General features: G+C 39.8%; 1 protein-coding gene across 3 annotated transcripts in view; it reads right to left on the reverse strand.

Moving 5' to 3' along the window:
• LOC102014378 (chromosome unknown open reading frame, human C5orf42) overlaps positions 1-18,329 on the reverse strand; it is a gene marked incomplete at its 5' end in the record, with an annotated part of 124,014 nt that overhangs the window by 2,040 nt on the left and 103,645 nt on the right. For all 3 annotated transcript variants that reach the window (XM_013514958.1, XM_013514959.1, XM_013514957.1), the window contains 4 exon segments: positions 9,509-9,598; positions 12,509-12,633; positions 14,327-14,491; positions 14,909-14,967. In XM_013514958.1, the coding sequence (XP_013370412.1) occupies positions 9,509-9,598; positions 12,509-12,633; positions 14,327-14,491; positions 14,909-14,967 (439 nt within the window).

An 18,329-nucleotide genomic window follows, 5' to 3' on the forward strand; every position in this document is an offset into this window, starting at 1 on the left:
GAAAATACCCAGCAGGGGGATCGCTGGGTTGAATGGGACCTCTAGACCTAGTTTTGTGAGGAATCTCCAAACTGATTTCCACAGTGGTTTCACCAGTCTGCTATAACTCGTCATTTAGCAACCAGTTCATTTGACAACTTAGCATGCAGCAGGAACACAGCTGGGTTATTAAAATGAGGAATGTCTACTTGAATCACAGCGTCTGGTTCAGTTCACTATAGAGCCCTAATTCTTGTCCTGACAGCATGTGAGATAGAAATTTAATTCTGGCCACCTCTTTTGACCTGAAAAGTAATGGTAATTAACCTCTAGAGTACGGAAGTCTAAGGCGGAGACAGCTCAGACGTAACAACTCCGGAGAAGCCTTGGCCTGCATGTCGCCTCCTGCACTCTCTTATGCTTCCTGGAAGCATGCTAGGTGTGCTGGGTTAGGGATCTTCAATCAGGCTTCCACCTTAGAATGTGCCTCTGGGCCCAGGCGTCAGGGTAAGCACGGTGGGAGGATCACATTGTAATCCTCTTCCTCCTTGCCACATGCATCCGTACTTGTTAAAAAGAAGCTTCCATCCCAGCCAGTGCCTGAGAACAGCTTAGCAAACCCATCAGCTAACAGGGCTTCTTTCCATGAGGCCACAGACAGCTCGCGCCACCCAACACACTTGGAGTTCTCATCGAATTTGACAGCACATCTTACCCTTCTGCAAGGTGATTTCCCAATGAGACACCCAAGGTACATGGTGAAACAGGAAGTAAACACAGGTGCCCCTGGACAGTCATGTGGGTCCCGAAGAGAGGAAAAGGAAGGGGGTGCTGAAGCTTGGGCCCATTTGGCCTTTTATGGTTCTACAAACCTTATGCACCTGAGGCCGAGGATACTGCTAAGAAATAAGCCCAAAAGAGCAATAACGGCACAACTTCTGATATTTACTATGAGCTAAACACTTTACTACATTTAGTCCACTGGAATTACTGGAGGCCCCAGTCCTGGTCTTTGGGTGCTCTTACACCCCTACACTCTTCCCAGCTTACTCATCCATTCCCATGGCTTTAAATACCCGTGAAATGGTGAAAAAAGTCAAACGGTCCAGCCAGCCTCTCTCAGAGCTTAGGCTGCCTTCCTGACATCTTCACTTGGATGTGCAATGAACATCTGACCCTTAACATGTCCAAAACCAAACTGTTCATTTTTACCCCTAAATTTCCTTTTCCCATGAAACGCTCAGGTTACCATCAATATTCTTTATCCTTTCTTAAACATGCTATACCCAATTTATCAGTGAGTCCTAATTTGCTCTATTTTCAAAATATATCCTGAATCTATTGAATTTTTCCCATTTCCACTGTTAGAACCATAGTGCAAGCAATGTCCTTCTCCTGCTTCATCTTTTTCTCCCACATTTTTTATATATACATATATATATTTATATATTTATATGTTTATATTTATATATTTGGTTGTTTTGAGACAGGGTCTCACTCTGCAGCTCAGGATGGCCCTGAACTCACAGTGATACTCCTGCCTCAGCCTCCTGAGTGCTGGGATTACAGGTGTGCCCCACCACACCTGGCTCTCCCACATATTCTAAAACATAAAATATATTACTTCCCTGCTCTAATTTTCATCACTAGAGTCTTACTGAATCTGAAGTAAAATCCAGACTCCTCGCCTTACCCTGCAATACCCAGCCTCTCTCCCCATCCCCATCTCTGGCCGCTTTTCCCCACTCATCTTTTGTGTCGTGCCAAGTGTGTTCCTATATTGGAGGTTTTTCTCTCTGCCTGGAATTGTTCTGCTTTATCTTTATATGACAGTCTCCTCTCATGCAAAATCTTCACTTTACTACCATCTTTTCAGAGAGACCTTTAATCACACTAGCAAAGTTAGCTCTACTAACCAGCCACAGCCTCCCTTATTTATGCTCTACTGTCTGTTGTTCAGGCTGGGAGCACCTGGTGTGTAGTAGGATGGCCATTGACGGAATATTCTTCGTGACAATAACCTTGGGCAAAGCTGTTAACCATGTGTTGTGAAGGAGGAAAATGGATCTGCCTAACTTGACGGACACGATCTACCCTACAACGTGAGCTAACACACGCACTTTCTGACTGTTAGGGTGCAGGGAGAACAGGACTCAAGAGGCACCTGTGAGATAACCCTCCTATCTGCAGTAGGAAATAAACAGGTCTGTGTATTCCTCAGGCAGCAGCTTTCTAAAAGTGTTTTCCTGGATTTGTGTCCAGCAAAGGGGGATGGCCATGTCAGAGGGACTAGGGGTTTTTCTTTGCATTAGTCCCACGGGTCTGAAAGAGAAACTAAGTTCACACTGCTTGGCAGCATTTGTGGCTACCACTTTAACTCCCAGCATGAGAGTGTGCTTAGGCTAAAAAAGGTTTGACTTTTTTCTCTTACTGAGTCTTCAGATGCCACTGAAAAGTTCCAAGTACGTGATCATTACAGTACATGTTACTAACAGACAAATTTTGAAAACCTCTATGAGAGAAAATAATCTATAAGCAGACAATGGGAATGCATACATAAGCCCACAGTGTGGTAAAACAAAGAGAATAGCTGTAAAAATAAATTAAAAAATGAGATTGAAAGAAACCAGCAAGTAGTTGAACCATACTACAGCCACAAGGGCAGGCTATCTCTTCAAAGCAGAGGGAAATAAAAAAAGGCAGGGTGCTAAAGTTGTCCTTTAAGTGTTCGGGATATGAGAGGCACTTAGCAAAGTTGGTAAACACAACTAATTCTACCTCCATCTCTGCCCCAACTGACCAGGTATCTAGATCTCAACACCCTTGTCTAATAAACATCATCATTAACTGCATACAGAGGACCACGGGCCTTCTCTCATGTGCTTTACCTAGGGCTGGTCCTGTAACTTCCTTCCATTCAGATCACAATAAATCTCTCTAGGGTTTATTTGGGATATCCAATCTTGAGATAAAAAACAGTATGAGAAAAAATTCTTGTGATAAAATACAATATGAGAAAAGCATGCCTAAAGCTTTCCAAGGTAAGATGTTTCTATCTCCAATGTAGAAAGTGAAAACTTTAGTATCTTTTTATAATAAATTGCATTTTAAGTATTTAAGACATTATATATATATATATATATATATATATATATAGCAACTATGGTGGAACAAATTAACATGTGCATCATGGCACAACCCTCCTAGAAAGAGCAGCTATAATCTACTCATTTTGCGAAAATATATTTTAATTGGTTTTGGAGACAAGGTTTTCTTATGTTACCCAGACTGAGTATGTTATCAGGCTAAGTCTTGAACTCCTGGGCTCAAGTGATCCTCCTTGCCTCATCTTACTGAGCACTGCCTTGGACTTTTAACTTTGGAAAAATGCAAAATTGAAATGGACTGACTGTATCTTGCACTGTGAGATGGACATAGCCTTTGGGGACCAGGAGAAAAATGCTGTATCTTGGATTCTGAATATCCTCCAAAGGCTCACGTGTGAAGGTATGGGCCCCAGCCCATGGTACTAGTGAGAGGTAGTGGGACCTTCAGCAGGTGGGCCTAGTGCAGTGATGGCGAACCTTTTCAAGATTTCAAAGATACAAACAGCCCACTGAGGAATGTGTGCCATAGGTTTGCCACCAATGGCCTAGTGGAAGGAAGTTAGCTGACTGGGAGTAGGCCCTTGAAGGGGATACTGGGAGCCTGGCCCCCTCCTCTATTTCTGATTCTGGGTGAACAGCTTCCTCTGTCATACACTTCTGCCATGACATACTATGCTACCACAGGTACAACAGCAATGGGGATGAGTAATCATGGACTGAAACTTCTAAACTGTGAGCCAAAGCAAAACTTTCTTTCATATAACTTGAGAAACTAAGGCATTTTGTCACAGTGATGGACAGTTGAACAATACAGGGCCCAAGTTCATCACACATGTGGAAATCAGGTTTCCAAGCACCATTATTTTCAGGTACTAGGGATTGAATCCAGAGTCTCTGCATTGAGCTATATCCCCAACATTTATTTTGCATTTTGAGACAGGGTCTGCTAAGTTGCCCACACTAGGCTGAAACTTGCAATGCTCCTGCCTTAGCTTCCCAGAGTGCTGGGATGACAGGTGTGTGTCACTATGCCCACCTTCAAGCACCATTTGTTGAGGAGATTACATTTTCCTCATTGTGGTCACTGTGGTGCTTTTGTTAAAAATAAGCTGACCATGTATTTTAAAAATCCCTATCCTGTTCCACTGTCTATGTATTTGGTTTTTTAAAGAATAATTTTTTTTTTTGGTAAAGGGAATCAAACTCTCAACCTTGTGCTTGACAGGCAGGCACTATGCTGCTGAGCTATATCCCTGGCCTATGTATCTGTTTTTATGCCAGTACTATACTGTTTTATTATAGCTTTGTAATATAATTTAAATTTTACACGTGTGTGTGTCCACGTGTGTCTGTGTGTGTGTTGCAGGGGATTAAATTCATGTATAGCAGGCAAGCATTCTACCACTAAGTTACACCCACAGCCCACAATGTAATCAGGAAGTGTGATGTTTCCAACTTTTTTTCCTCTGACATGCCTTGTCAGTTTTGAGATCTTTTGTAGCTCCACATGGATTTCAGAATTGTTTTTCTTTCTGTGAAGAACACCATTGGGATTTTTACAGGAATTGCACTGAATCTATATCTTGCTTTAGGTACTATGGATATTTTTGCAAAATTAACTCAATCCATGAACATGAACTATCTTACTATTTATTTGTGTCCTCTTCAATTTCTTTCATTAGCGTTTTATATTTTCCAGTGTACTGGTCTTTCACCTCCACGGTAAAATTTATTCTAAAGTTTTTTTTTTCTTTGAGACTGGGTCTTGCTATGTAGCTCAGGTTGGCCTTGGACTCACTGTGTAGCCCAGGCTGGTCTCAAACCCATGGTGATCCTCCTGCTTCACCCTCCTGAGTGCTGGGATTACAGGCTTGGGCCACCATACCCGGGCTCAATATTTCTCTTCCCCTCCCCTCCCCTTTCTTCCCCTCTTCCCTTCTTTCCTTCCTTCCTTCCTTCCTTCCTTCCTTCCTTCCTTTTCTTTTTTGGTAACTGGAACTGAATCCAAAGTATTTTTTAATGCAATCATAAATGGGATTATTTTCTTTTTTGCTAGGTCATTATTTCCATATAGAGAATTTCTGTATGCTGATTTTGTACCTAAAACTTTACTCAATTCATTTATTGCCTCTAATAGTTTTTTCTGTAGATTCTTCGGGGCTTTTTACATATGGGATGATCTCATCTGCAAATAGAGATCATTTCCACTTCTTCATTTCTGATTTGGAAACCTTTTTTTTTTTTTGGTTTTTCTCTGGTACCGGGAACCGAACTCACGACCTTGCGCTTGCCAGGCAGGCGCTTTTGCCGCTGAGCTAAATCCCCAGCCCTGGAAACTTTTTATTTTTACTTCTCTAATTGCTCTTGCTAGTACTTCCAGTACTATCTTGAACAGAAGTGGCAGGAGTGCAGCCCCGCTTGTACCAGATTTTAGAGGAAAAGCTTTCGATTTCTCCATAGATTATGATGTTGTGTGATTTTTCATGAATGGCCTTTGTTATGTTGAAGGTGTTTCCCTGTATACGTAAACTTCTAATTGAGTTTTTAATTAACAAAAGAAGTTTGAAATGCTTTTCCTGTGCAGGCTGATATGATCATATCTCTCAATCTGATAGTATGATCATATCTACTTATCTGCAGATATTAATCCAACCTTGTAAGCTAGGAACAGATCCCATTTGATCATGATGTGTACTCTTTTTAATATGTTATTGGATTAAATTTGCTAATATTTTGTTGAAGATTGTTGCACGACTGCTCATCAGAGATACTATCTTGTAGTTTTCTTTGGTTTAGGTATCAAGGTGATACTGGCCTCAGAAATATTTGGAAGAATTCCTTCCAGTTATATTTTTGAGGAGTTTAGTATTAGTTCTGCTCTGAAAGTTTGGCAGAATTCAGTTGTAAAGCCATCTGGTCCTGGGTTTTCCTGTGTTGAGTGGTTTTAATTGCTACTTTCATTTCTTTGTTAGTGGTTCGTGTTTTCCTGATTCAACTTCCATAGGTTGCGTTTTTCTAGGAATGTATCCATTGATTCTACACTATTAAATTTGTTGACATATAACAGTCTCTTATGATCCCTTTTACTTTTGAGGTCATAATGTTTCTACTTTCACTTCTTATCTTATATATCTCAATCTTTTCTTAGTCTAAGAGTTTGTCCATATATGTTTCAAAAAAACCCCACAAAAAACAGAATTGATTTTTTCCCTTTTGTTTTGCTACTCTTTATTTCAGTTTTTTCTATTACTATTTCTTCCCTTCTGCTAGCTTCAGGTTTAATTTTTTCCCTAGTTCCTCAAAGTATATTAGGTCACTTATTTGGGATCTTTCTTTTTTTTTGAATGTAGGCATATGTTGATACAAATTTCCCCATCTGGCTGGGCATGGTGATGCATTCCTTTAATGACAGCACTCCGGAGGCTGAGGCAGAAGGATCACTGTGAGTTTGAGGCCAGCCTGAATTATACAGTGAGTGTCTCAAAAATAACAAAACAATTTCTCCATTTGAACAGCTTTTGCTCTGTCTCTGGATTTTTGGCATGCTGTGTTTGTTTTCATTTGTCTCAAGATATTTTGAGTGTGAATGTGGATATGGGTGTATGTTTTTTTTGTTTGTTTGTTTGTTTTTTTCTCCGGTACCAGGAACCGAACTCACGACTTTGCGCTTGCCAGGCAGGCGCTTTTGCCGCTGAGCTAAATCCCCAGCCCCGATATGGGTGTATGTTATTGGTGTGAACCCAGGGCCTTTACACTGAGCTATATTGCTAGCCATGTTTTAAGTTTTCGACAGGATCTTGCTAAATTGTTGAGCTGTTCATGTGCTCTTGAATTTGTGCTCTTCCTGCTTCAGCCTCCCAGAATGCTGGGATTACAGGTGTGTATCACCACTTCTGGCTTTCAAGATATTTAAAATTTTCCTTTTGATTTCTTCTTTAACCTATTTGTTGTTCAGAAACAGGCTGTGTAATTTCCACACGTATATAAATTTTCCAAAATTCTCCTGATTACTGATTTTTAGTTTCATCCTGTGGCGGTAAAGAATAATATTGTACCTCCTATGAATGGGGTGGAGATGTGGTTCAAAGATCTAGATTCACTCCTGGGCACTGCAAAACCCAAACCAAACCAAAAACCCCACTATGAGTTCAGTCTTCTTAAATGCGTCAAGACTTGTTTTGTGGCCTGAAGGAGTATTCTGCCGCTATTGGATGGAAAGTTCCATATATGTCTGCGTTTCTTCCTTTTCATCCATGAATGTTTACTTCATATACTTAGGTTCTTCGATGTTCCATGCAGGTATATTTATTGTTTTGTGTCCCCTGGATGAGTTGAACCCTTCATTATTAAAGAGTAACCTTTTACAATCTCTTCTGACAGTTTCTGACTGGAAGTCTGTTTTATTGATATAGCTACCGCACCCCTGCTCTCTTGGTCACCATTTACATAATACATCTCCTTGTCCTTCACTTTCATCACGCGTGCGCCAGCGAGAGCTTTCTAAGAGGAAAGGCAAGAGATATACTGAGAAGGAACCACCCTCACAGACCGCAGTCTAGTGAAGCGCACTTGTCTACCAAAGGACAGTGCACAGCGCCACTCAGGTTCTTCAAACAGACTGGCAGAAAATGCCTGCAGAGTCTAGCTGAGAAACCAGTAAATGAATGAAAACACTAGACTCGTTACTTTCACACCTAAAAACACTGCTCCTCAGCCAGGCACAGTGGTGCACACCTGTAATCCCAGCAGTCGGGAGGCTGAGGCAGGAGGATCACCACAAGTTAGAGGTCAGCCTGGGTTACAGAGTGAGTTCAAGGCCAGCCTAAACTACATACCTAGACCCTGTGCCAAAATCCAACAGAACTGACCTGAACCAAACCAAACCAAAACCTTGCTTCTCCTCTTGTTCTACTTGTGTTAAATAGTAGGCCACAGTCTAGCCAAGCGCTCAGGCCAGAAACTTGGACTCATACTCAGTTTCTCACTCTAAGAGGCAGGGTATCCCTGAACAATTAAGCAAAATACTAGGGCTTTCTATGGGCAAGGACTCATGGTAGATCCTAATGTACATCAAGAACACAAAACCCTGGATCTCTGGAGCTTCCACAAACAATAAAGTATAAATGAATGTTTAACTGGCAACTATTCTTAGGGATAACATTAGGGGCATTTTATCTGTTGAACTACACATTGTTACATATTTCCTTATAAAAAATAAAAAACTGAGTACCCTAGAAAGTATTTTATAAAAGATTAAAATGAGAGATTTTGACAGAAAAGATTATAAAATTAAAGATTATGAAGATTATAAAATTAAAAGCACAGGATATTATGCTATTAGTACTCATATTGGTCCTAATGACTAGAAGTTAAGGTCTTAATGTATACATGTAGAAAAGAATGGAAACAGAACCAAAAAACAGAATTTTTAGAAAATACAGCCATTAAGCCAGGCGTGGTGATGCCTGCCTATCACCCTAGCACGGCAGAAGGCTGAGGCAGAAGGACTCCAAGTTCAAGCCCAGCCGTGGCTACTTAAGTGAGTTAGTGAGACACTGTCTCAAAACTTTTTTAAAGGGCTGGGGATATAGCTCAGCATGAAGACCCTGGGTTCATTCCCCAGTCACCCATCCCCCAAATATAGCCACTGATATTAAATACCTGATTGATGAGTTAAATACCAGATTACACTTAGAAATGTACTAAACTGAAAAATGGATTTGCTAAGCAAGGAAATATTAGTGGAGAGAGGCATAACAGTCAGACTAGACTGATTATTTCTACTTCTTATCATTTTTATAATTCATATAAATTGTTGTTTTGGCTTTATCATTATCCCTATCGAATGCATTTCTTTTCTTTAAATGGGAATAACTCCACAGACCTCATTAGATTAACATGAACATCAGGTGTTAACGCAACGTCTGGCATAGAGTAATGGTGGTGAACCTACGGCATGTGTGCCGCAGCAGGCTGTTCGTTATCATCGAAAGCTCTAAAAGGTCCGTCAGTGCTGGCCTAGAGCAAGTGTTCCATATCTGTACTATTTCTATCGTTCCACGGAGATATGAAGGTCTCTTCTGTACGTCTTGGTGTTCTCAGCCGTAAGATGGGAATAATACAGTAGTGCTGCTTTCCTACCAGCATTGTTTTGCACATCTGCACTGTTACAGTCTGTACTTTGTAGGTAAGAAAACTGAAGCTGACATAAACGGGGCCAGAAATTTGCCTAAGGTTACAGAATCAGCACTTACCTGGAACTGCAGATAACCTAACTCCAAAGGCTCCTCTCTGAAGCACTGCACTGCACAAAAACCACACTTCCATTCTGAAATCTACACTTGATATTTCCAAGAGTGATTTATAATGATTCAAACTTAGTATTAATTCTAAGAACTTTCTATTCTTTCTTTACCCCTTACCCTTCTGGAAGGTAACTGGAGACGGTACAGCCTTCCTTACTGCTGCTTTCGCTCCGCCTGCTCTTCTCCGGGTGGCCAAGGTGGTGGTTCCTAGAAAGCAGACATGATTGTTTAACCTCCCGAAATGCAGCCAGGAGTTTACATGCTTCATCCTCCAAGCGCTTTGAGGACAGAAACTAACCCCTTCAATCAGCTCTGAATCTAATTAAAAACTCTGCTCAGAATAGGAGCCCAGTAAATGATGGCTGACTTGGACCAAGAAAGCGAAACAAGTGCAGACAAAGGAAGAAGGAACGCTCTGCTTTGAGATTTGGTATGCTTAGAATACAACTGTGACCCTTTTTCAAATGGAAAATGTAGTTTGTAGTATCTCTGGCAGCTGGGAAAGCCAGGGACATAATAAATTTATTAGCAGCAAACACCTACATAAAATGTTAAGTTAACTTTTATCAAGATAATGATTAAGGTTTCTTTCTGTTTGTCCTGCAGTGCCAGGGACCAAACACAGAGCCTCAGCCTTGGTAGCCAAGTGCTCTACCACTAAGGGCCTGATTAAATTTTCTTAAATTTAATCTTTGCAAGCAATTGCAAAATGTTTTACTAGGGGCTGGGGATTTAGCTCAGCGTCAAAGCGCCTGCCTGGCAAGCGCAAGGTCGTGAGTTCGGTTCCCGGTACCGGAGAAAAACCAAAACCAAAACCAAAAACAAAAACACAAAATGTTTTACTTATAATCCTCAACAACTCTCTGAGGTAGATTTTATTTACGTATTTATTTTTAAATGTTGAATCTTGCTATGTTGTCCAGGCTGGCCTTCAATGCCTAAAAGAAAGAGATCCTCCTGCCTTTGCCTGCCCGGTGGCTGAGACTAGAGGTATGCACCGCCACACCAGGAGTGGTTAAGTTTTAAGTAATTATCTAAGAATATCTAAGGGCAAAAATTAGGCAGCAGAGCTAGGGTATGAACCTAGGTCTGGGTGATTCTCAAACCTAGTCCTTTCTTGAAACTAAGTGACAGGCTAGTAAGATAACAGCCAGGCACATGATAGTGTTGTCTGACATGGCATAAGTGCTACAATACCCACCTATTAACATCTGTGAACAATAATTTGTTTATATATAGCTATTTTGGGACAAAAAAGCTAAAGAGCCATTTTCTTATCTATCCAATTTTTCAAGTATTTTAGTTGCTCAGTATGAGGGATAGCGGAAGATGAGGAAGGGAGGTTTGCTATATTTAGTCTGTTGTAGGGCACAAAGTTTACAAGCATCTAGAGTGCAAGACATTGTGCTTGAAGAGGGGCATAAACGTGAATATGGGCTCACACGACAGAAAAATATTTTCAGCATCGTTTATCTCTAGTTTTCACAACCAACATGTATTAGCCTCAACTCAGAAATGACAATGGAGAATTTCAAATTATTTCAAGTTCAAAGAACTAAGTTAAGATCAGAGATGTCTTCAACGACACAGAAATGACGCTTATTCATAAGTGTGTAAACCCTAGAATTTCACCCTAGGAATGGGAATACAAAAGCATGCTGGCACGTGGTTGGTTAAAGAGCTGTAATGCAGCCCTGGTTATGTGGGGAGAGGAGGCAAAGGAAGCAGAAGGAACAGTTGGAGAGTGACGTGAAGGCCAGGGAGAAGATCTGGACCTGTCTGTGTGGGCCTCTGAGCTCACAGCAGAGCCCTCAGCCACATCCCCAGGAGAGCAGAGGAGATGGACAGAGGGTGGCTGAGACAGCCACAGTCAGTGTGCAAGGTGATGAATAAGGCCTGAAGTGGGACAGACACAAGAGGAAGACCTTTCCACGTTATCCAAGACCTCTGCATCAGATATTAAGCAACCAAAATTCAGGGCTTTAAAATTCGGTCAATTTGGGGGAATTTTTAAAATTCTGGCAAACAGTAAATATAAATTTTTTTTTAAAAGAACGCGTGGTTCACTATTTTGAAATTGTAGGGGTTTTTTGTTGTTGTTGTTGTTATTTGTTTGTTTTTTTTGTACCAAGAATCGAATTCTAGGCCTCATGCTTGTCAAGCAGGCACTGTGCCACTGAGCTACACCCCCAGCCCTGATAGTCTAGTTTTAAAACATCCGGATTTTCTTACTGAAATTTGACAAAAACAAGAGTTAAATTTTCTGAAATTTAGAAACTTGTCTATTTTCTGAATTGAGGCAGTATATTGAGGTATATAGGTTCTAAGTGTATAAACTCTAGACCCAGACTGGAATTAAATTTTGTTTCATCACTTCTGGGCAGTTATTTAAGCATTCTCTGACTTGGTTTCCTCATCTTTAAAATGAGAACATAATAGTACCCATATCACAGGGCTGTAATTAAAGAGCAGAACCTGGCACGTAAGTTACCAGAATTTTCAACAGTATATGTTTATACTATATTGTTATATACTTTTATACATTTTTAGTGCATAAGCATTTTAAACATAACTATGTCCTACTTTAGTAATCAAAACCCAAATATATTAAAAATTATTAAAAAGAACTAGATATAAATAATAGATATATCTTCAAATGTGGAAAAGGATGCTTACATCTTTACCAGACAAATAAAAGAAAGATTCCCAAATAAGTTACAAGTAATTCAAATCGCATTAACAAAGGCAATTAGTTTAGAAAGATTCACAGGGCCTTTCTTATTTCAAAGCAAAAGAACAACATTGTGATATAGCTAAGTCTTTCATCAGTCCTTTACATTCTGTTGAAATCAGAACCCCTTTTTACTAAGATTTGTAGCTTTTACTAACAAAACTACAACTTTGCAGACAAGAAGGGACAGGTACAGATCACACTACGTAAAAGAGCTTTTAAAGGGAGGCGAGGAAGGGTGGAGGGGAGCAGCGTGGGAAAAAGAATTAAGACATATCAGGTACAGGTACAAATTCTCTACGATGAATGTGACCATTACATGTGGAAGTCTGTACTAGTAAAAATAAATTACCCGCACGCCCCCCCAACAGAGTTGTAGATCTTACCATGTGGCCGAGGTGAGCCCTGAGGCTGCCCAAGAGGGTTCCCTGAGTGGGTGTAACTTGATTTGGATGCATATCTGACTTTTCCAGGTCGACTTACTGGAAAATTGTGCCCATGCTGATTCTCTCTGCAGTAGAAATTATGTAATTACTATAGCCCGGGAGCATCATATCAATGATAAAGTTTAATATTTGAAAAACCCAAATTATATCCCAGATTAATATATTCACTTAACATTGCTTATTGTGTACCTCAGTGGTGTTACATTTAGTGTTGATAACCCACAACAAATAATTCTATCACAATATATCAAACTTCATTCATTTTTTTCAAAGAAGTTGTTTTTAGTTATCTCTCTACCTATTTCAAATTCTGCATACATTTGGCAGTTATTTATGTACTTAATCATGTGATTCATTCTGAAAAGGATTCAAATGGAACTTTTGGTATTTTGAGTAAACTCCATACCCCGCACACAGGTGAACTGACTATATCTGAATGTATATTGGTAGCATTTCTTGTGACCTCCTAAATCATGTGATTATGTTAGTAATTCTAATCTTTACTTTGTTAAAGGTGGTAATTCTTAACAAAGTGCTGTCAATTCACGCTTATAACATGGATCATCAACAGACCTAACTCTGCATATCTGTTTGCCATATAAAAGAAACTTTGAATTGGATACTTTAACATTCTATATTTAATTATCTCTGCCCAATGGGCTTATAATCCAAACATTAATTTAAGGTGAAATACACAATAGTGCCACAACCAGATGAACACAGCCAGACAAGGAAGGGTGGGGCCAGCAGCAGAAGTGGTCAGCGGTGGGGGCTGGCACTGTTCTGCCAGGGAGAAGTCAGTGGGTGAAAAAACGGATAGAGTTTGGAAGAAATTACAGAAGCAAATCTGAACAGAAAGTGTTACGGCTTGTATCTAGACGTCCCCTCAAAACCTCATGGGCTCACTGATGGCCTTTTGGAGGTGGCTAGATCAAGCATGCATGAACTTGGGTTACTGGTGTGCAATCATTAAGTTAATCCACTGATAGGCTTAGCATAGTTCCAGGTGTGGATGATGGGAACCCCTACTCTGCGTATGGGTGGCACCACCCAAAATGCTTATAGCCTCGAAGAGATAGAAGAGGAAGAGAGACTTCTGCTACTTCTCTTTGCTGCCTGCTACTGCTTTCAGCTGCTTCTTTTCTGTCATGCCCCTCTGCCATGCTGCCCTACCCTGGAGAGAGCTAACTGTGAACTAAAACTTCTACAAACTGTGAGCTAAACAATAAATATTTCTTCATTTATCTTTGGGTGTCAGGTATTTTGTGTCAGCACTGAGAAAAGTAAGTAAGACAGAAACTAAAGAAAAAATAAAGTGCCAGGTGTGGTGGCGCAGGCCTATAATCCCAGCACTCAGGAGGATGAGGCAGGAGGATCACTGCAAGTTCGAGACCAGCCTGGGCTACAAAGTGAGCTCAAGGCCAGTCTGAACTGCATAGTGAGACCCTGTCTCAAACACACACACACACACACACACACACACACACACACACACACACATAATAATAAAGACTGAACAAATATAAATTTTGTACTTCAGGTGTCCTGAAGTGCTTTGTTACAGTATAGTTATAGTTTTGTCTTCTCCTTTGTTGATTTCATAAATTTATAAAGTCCTCATAATTATAGGACTTTGTATTTTCTTTACTTTGTCATCAAAAGGCCAAGCAGGGCAGATGCAAAACACTGAACTTGGGTCAAAAAATCTCCTCAGGCCTGTCATTATTTTGTCAAATGACATGCCTAACTTTGTCTTACCGCCTTGGAGAAGGGCAGCGCTGTCCACAATGCCGAGCAGTGCTGGCTTTGTTAGGTGACGGTTTCTGTGCAGTTGCTGGTAGTTGTACTGACTCTACCAGCAGTTCATTCATCAGACTATAGGCTTGTGAGATTCGCTGACTGTAGTGGTTAGAGAGCAGCAATCTTTAGAAAAAGAAATGAATGAATGAATGAAACATTATTTACTCAGAGTCACTTTCAGTTCATATTTCCAGAGGGAACACAGTGCTTTCACTTTTCTCAATGCTTTTCAAATCCTTCTTTTCATCAGACTTCTGAAAACCATTATGAAGTAGTGTTTTGTTAAAGGAGACTACTGGGGTATTTCCCAAATGTATATGCATCTGGGGATTGGGAAGGGAAAATAGCAAAATTAAGTCATAAAAGAGGAATGGCACAAATAATATTTGAACGTAAATTCTGAAAAAACAATGATACCTCCCATAATTTTCTATTTATTGAACAGAAAGACTATTGTAAGCAAGGCAGTTCTGAAGAAATTGTCTATGCCTAGGGCAAGAGAGGTAGAAAGAATGTCCTGGGCGCAGCTACCGAACTTACTTGTCTTTTTCGTGCTTCATTTTTTGTCTCAGCCTGATTTCCCTGGAAGTCATATAGAACTGCGAAAGAAATGTCCAGTTAATTCACTATTGTTCAGTCCAAGTAATTAAACCACTGGACATAACTCAGCTACTTAGGAAATAGTGTAAAACTATGTCATATTTAATAAAACTTCTATGCAATTACAAAATATAAAAATATTAATTAAAACATCATGTAACTAATGAAATATCCAGTTTAATAAATGAAACATAAAATCTGTTTTGCTAGTTAATATATTTTCTTAAAAAAAGAAGAAACTTATTAAGCTACATATAAAATGCAAAATAATACGTTAGGAATGAAGACCTAAAGCTTGTACTCAATATTGTAATTAACACCATCAACAGCTTGTTTGAAAATGCAGAAATGACACTTAAAATAATCACTTTGATACTGTAAAATGTTTATCAAAAACCTATTGCAGTGGGTGACAAATAAAATGGTTTACAAACAGAAAAATTTGGTAGAATTTTGTGAATTTTGTGAAAAATGATAGGCCATTTCCCCCCACATAAATTCACAAATGTGGCCATTTTTTCCAGAATCACAGAATAAATTAAGTTCATGAGGTACCACTGTCTTTCAAAATGTACCACAAAGCAAACGGACAAATGTCAGTTATTTTGGAACATTAAGAATTTTTTTTTAATTTTAAAACTTAGTTTACTAAAAGGCACCAAAAAAAGATAACTCACATAGAAGTTGTTACATAAGCAACAAAGGCTCAGTATACAAAACATACAAAAAGGAACATTAAGAATTATTGTTGTTCCCTGGCTGCCACAACCATAGTATGTTGCCCCAGGCTGGGCTGAACCCCTGACAACATTGGGAAGCCTGGTGAGTTTGGGCTCTGCCTCCCTGACCAGCGTGCAAGGCAGGTGAAACCTCGCGCATCCTCTAGGGCCTCGGTCTCTACCCGCCACACCCATAGAGTGTCTGCCTGGGCTGGGCTGAGCTCTGGACATCTTCGGGAAGCCCGGTGAGTCTGGGCTCTGCCTCCCTGACCAGTGTGCAAGGCAGGCGAAGTCTCAGACACCCTCTGGGGCCTCGGTGGCTACCCACCACACACATAGTGTGTTAGTCCAGGCTAGGCTGCCACCACTCACCAGTACAGGAGCTACATTGAGCACTGGGGATCTTCACACTCTCTCCTTGCCACTCACAAACAATCAGGACAGTGACTGCACTACAGGGAGTCTCTGGTTCTTCAAAAATGACAAAACAAAGGAGCAAAGTGCAATCCCAGACTTCCACACCACCAAAACAAGTCCAGGAGGCATCAACACAGAAGAGCCTGGAAGTCATACACCCGAAATTTCTGTAATGATAGCAACTGAAGTAAAGAAACAACTCCATCAGGTCACAGAAGACCTCAGATCAGAAATAATGTCTCAGGTGAGAAAAGAAATGACAACAATAATGAAAGAAATGTTCAACATATACAAAGATGACATAGACAAGAAAATAGAAGAGCATAGATAACTCAATGAAACTTTCAGGGAACAATACAGAAAAGAACTAGAAGGTATGAAACACATACAAACAGATATCGAGGAACTTAAAAATTCCATTGAAAGCTTGCAAAACCGCCTGAACAAAGCTGGAGATAGACTTTCAGACCTTGAAGACAGCATAGCCACCAATGAACGTGAAAGGAGGGATCTCTTAAAAACAACAAGGAACCAGGAAATAACAATTCAACAACTGCAAGATGAAGCAAAGAGAAACAATGTCAGATTAATAGGTATTAATGAAACAGCAGGAGTCAACACAAATGACATAAAAAGACTCTTTGCAGAAAAAATAGCAGAAAATTTTCCAGGCATGGTGAAAGAATCAGACATTCAGATAAGTGAAGCATATAGAACTCCACTTAATCATAACCAAAATAAATCTACACCCAGGCATATAGTGATCAAGATCCCAGAAACTCAACAAAAGCTCAGCATATTAAAAGCTGTTAGAGAAAAGAAACAGATCACCTATAAAGGAAAGCCTATCAGACTCACAGCACTCTTCTCAACACAAAGCATCAAGGCAAGAAGAGCTTGGACTGCAGTACTTCAGGCAGTGAAAGAAAACAACTTACAACCAAGATTGATGTATCCTGCAAAGCTATCTTTCAAAGTTAATGTAGAAATAAAATATTTTCATGATAAAGAACAACTGAAGAAATTCATGAGCACAAAACCAATCTTACAAAGAGTACTAAAAGATATACTAGAAAGAGATAAAACAGACTGCAATTTCAAGAATAACAACAGAAAGGAACCAACATGCAAAGCAAGCAATTAAACAGAGGGAAAAAGTGGATCCAACAGCAGGAAAATAGCATGACAAAGATAAGCCAGTACATATCCCTTACAACTATTAATGTAAACAGTCTCAGGGCTCGGGATTTAGTTCAGCGGCAGAGCGCCTGCCTGGCAAGTGCAAGGTCGTGAGTTCGATTACAGGTACTGGAAAACAAAACAAAACAAAACAAAACAAAACAGTAAATGGTCTCAATGCACCAACCAAAAGAAGCAGACAAGCACAGTGGATCAGGAAACAAAATCTAAATATATGCTATATACAAGAAACACATTTAACTCAAAAGGAAATTGATAGACTGAAAATTAAAGCATGGAAAACAGTACTCCACAAGACAGGAACCCAGAAAAGAGTGGGTATAGCTATTCTATGTGCAGACAATGTGAACTTCAAACCAAGTACAATCAAAGGAGATAAGGTCACTACATACTTCTGAAGGGGAAGCTTCAAGAGGAAGACATAACAATCATAAACATCTATGCACCAAAGAAAGGAGCACCCACCTATATAAGACAAATTCTAACAGACATGAAAAATGATATAAGCAGCAACACAATCATAACAGGGGGGGTTTAACACACCACTGTCACAAAGAGATAGATCAACTAGACAAAAAATTGGGAAAGAAATAACAGAACTTAACCAAACCTGTGAACATATGGACTTAGCAGACCTTTACAGAGTATTCCACGCAACAGCATCAGAATACACATTCTTCTCAGCTGCACATAGGATGTTCTCTAAAATAGACCATATACTAGTACACAGAACATGTTTAAGTAAATGCAAAAGGAAGTGAAATTATCCCATGTATACTATCAGACCAGAGTACAATGAAATTGGAAATTAATGACAAAAGAAAACACAAAAACTCCATAAACACTTGGAAATTAAGTAACATCCTCCTGAACAACAAATGGGTCACAATGAAATCACAGTAGAGATTAAACACTATTTACAAACAAACGAAAATGGAGATACAACCTACAGGAACCTGTGGGATGCAATGAAAGCAATCCTCAGAGGGAAATTTATAGTGGTGAACTCCCACCTCAGGAAAACA

Source organism: Chinchilla lanigera, unplaced genomic scaffold, assembly GCF_000276665.1.
Source record: "Chinchilla lanigera isolate Chin_1 unplaced genomic scaffold, ChiLan1.0 scaffold00025, whole genome shotgun sequence".
NCBI classification, from domain to species: Eukaryota; Metazoa; Chordata; class Mammalia; order Rodentia; family Chinchillidae; genus Chinchilla; species Chinchilla lanigera.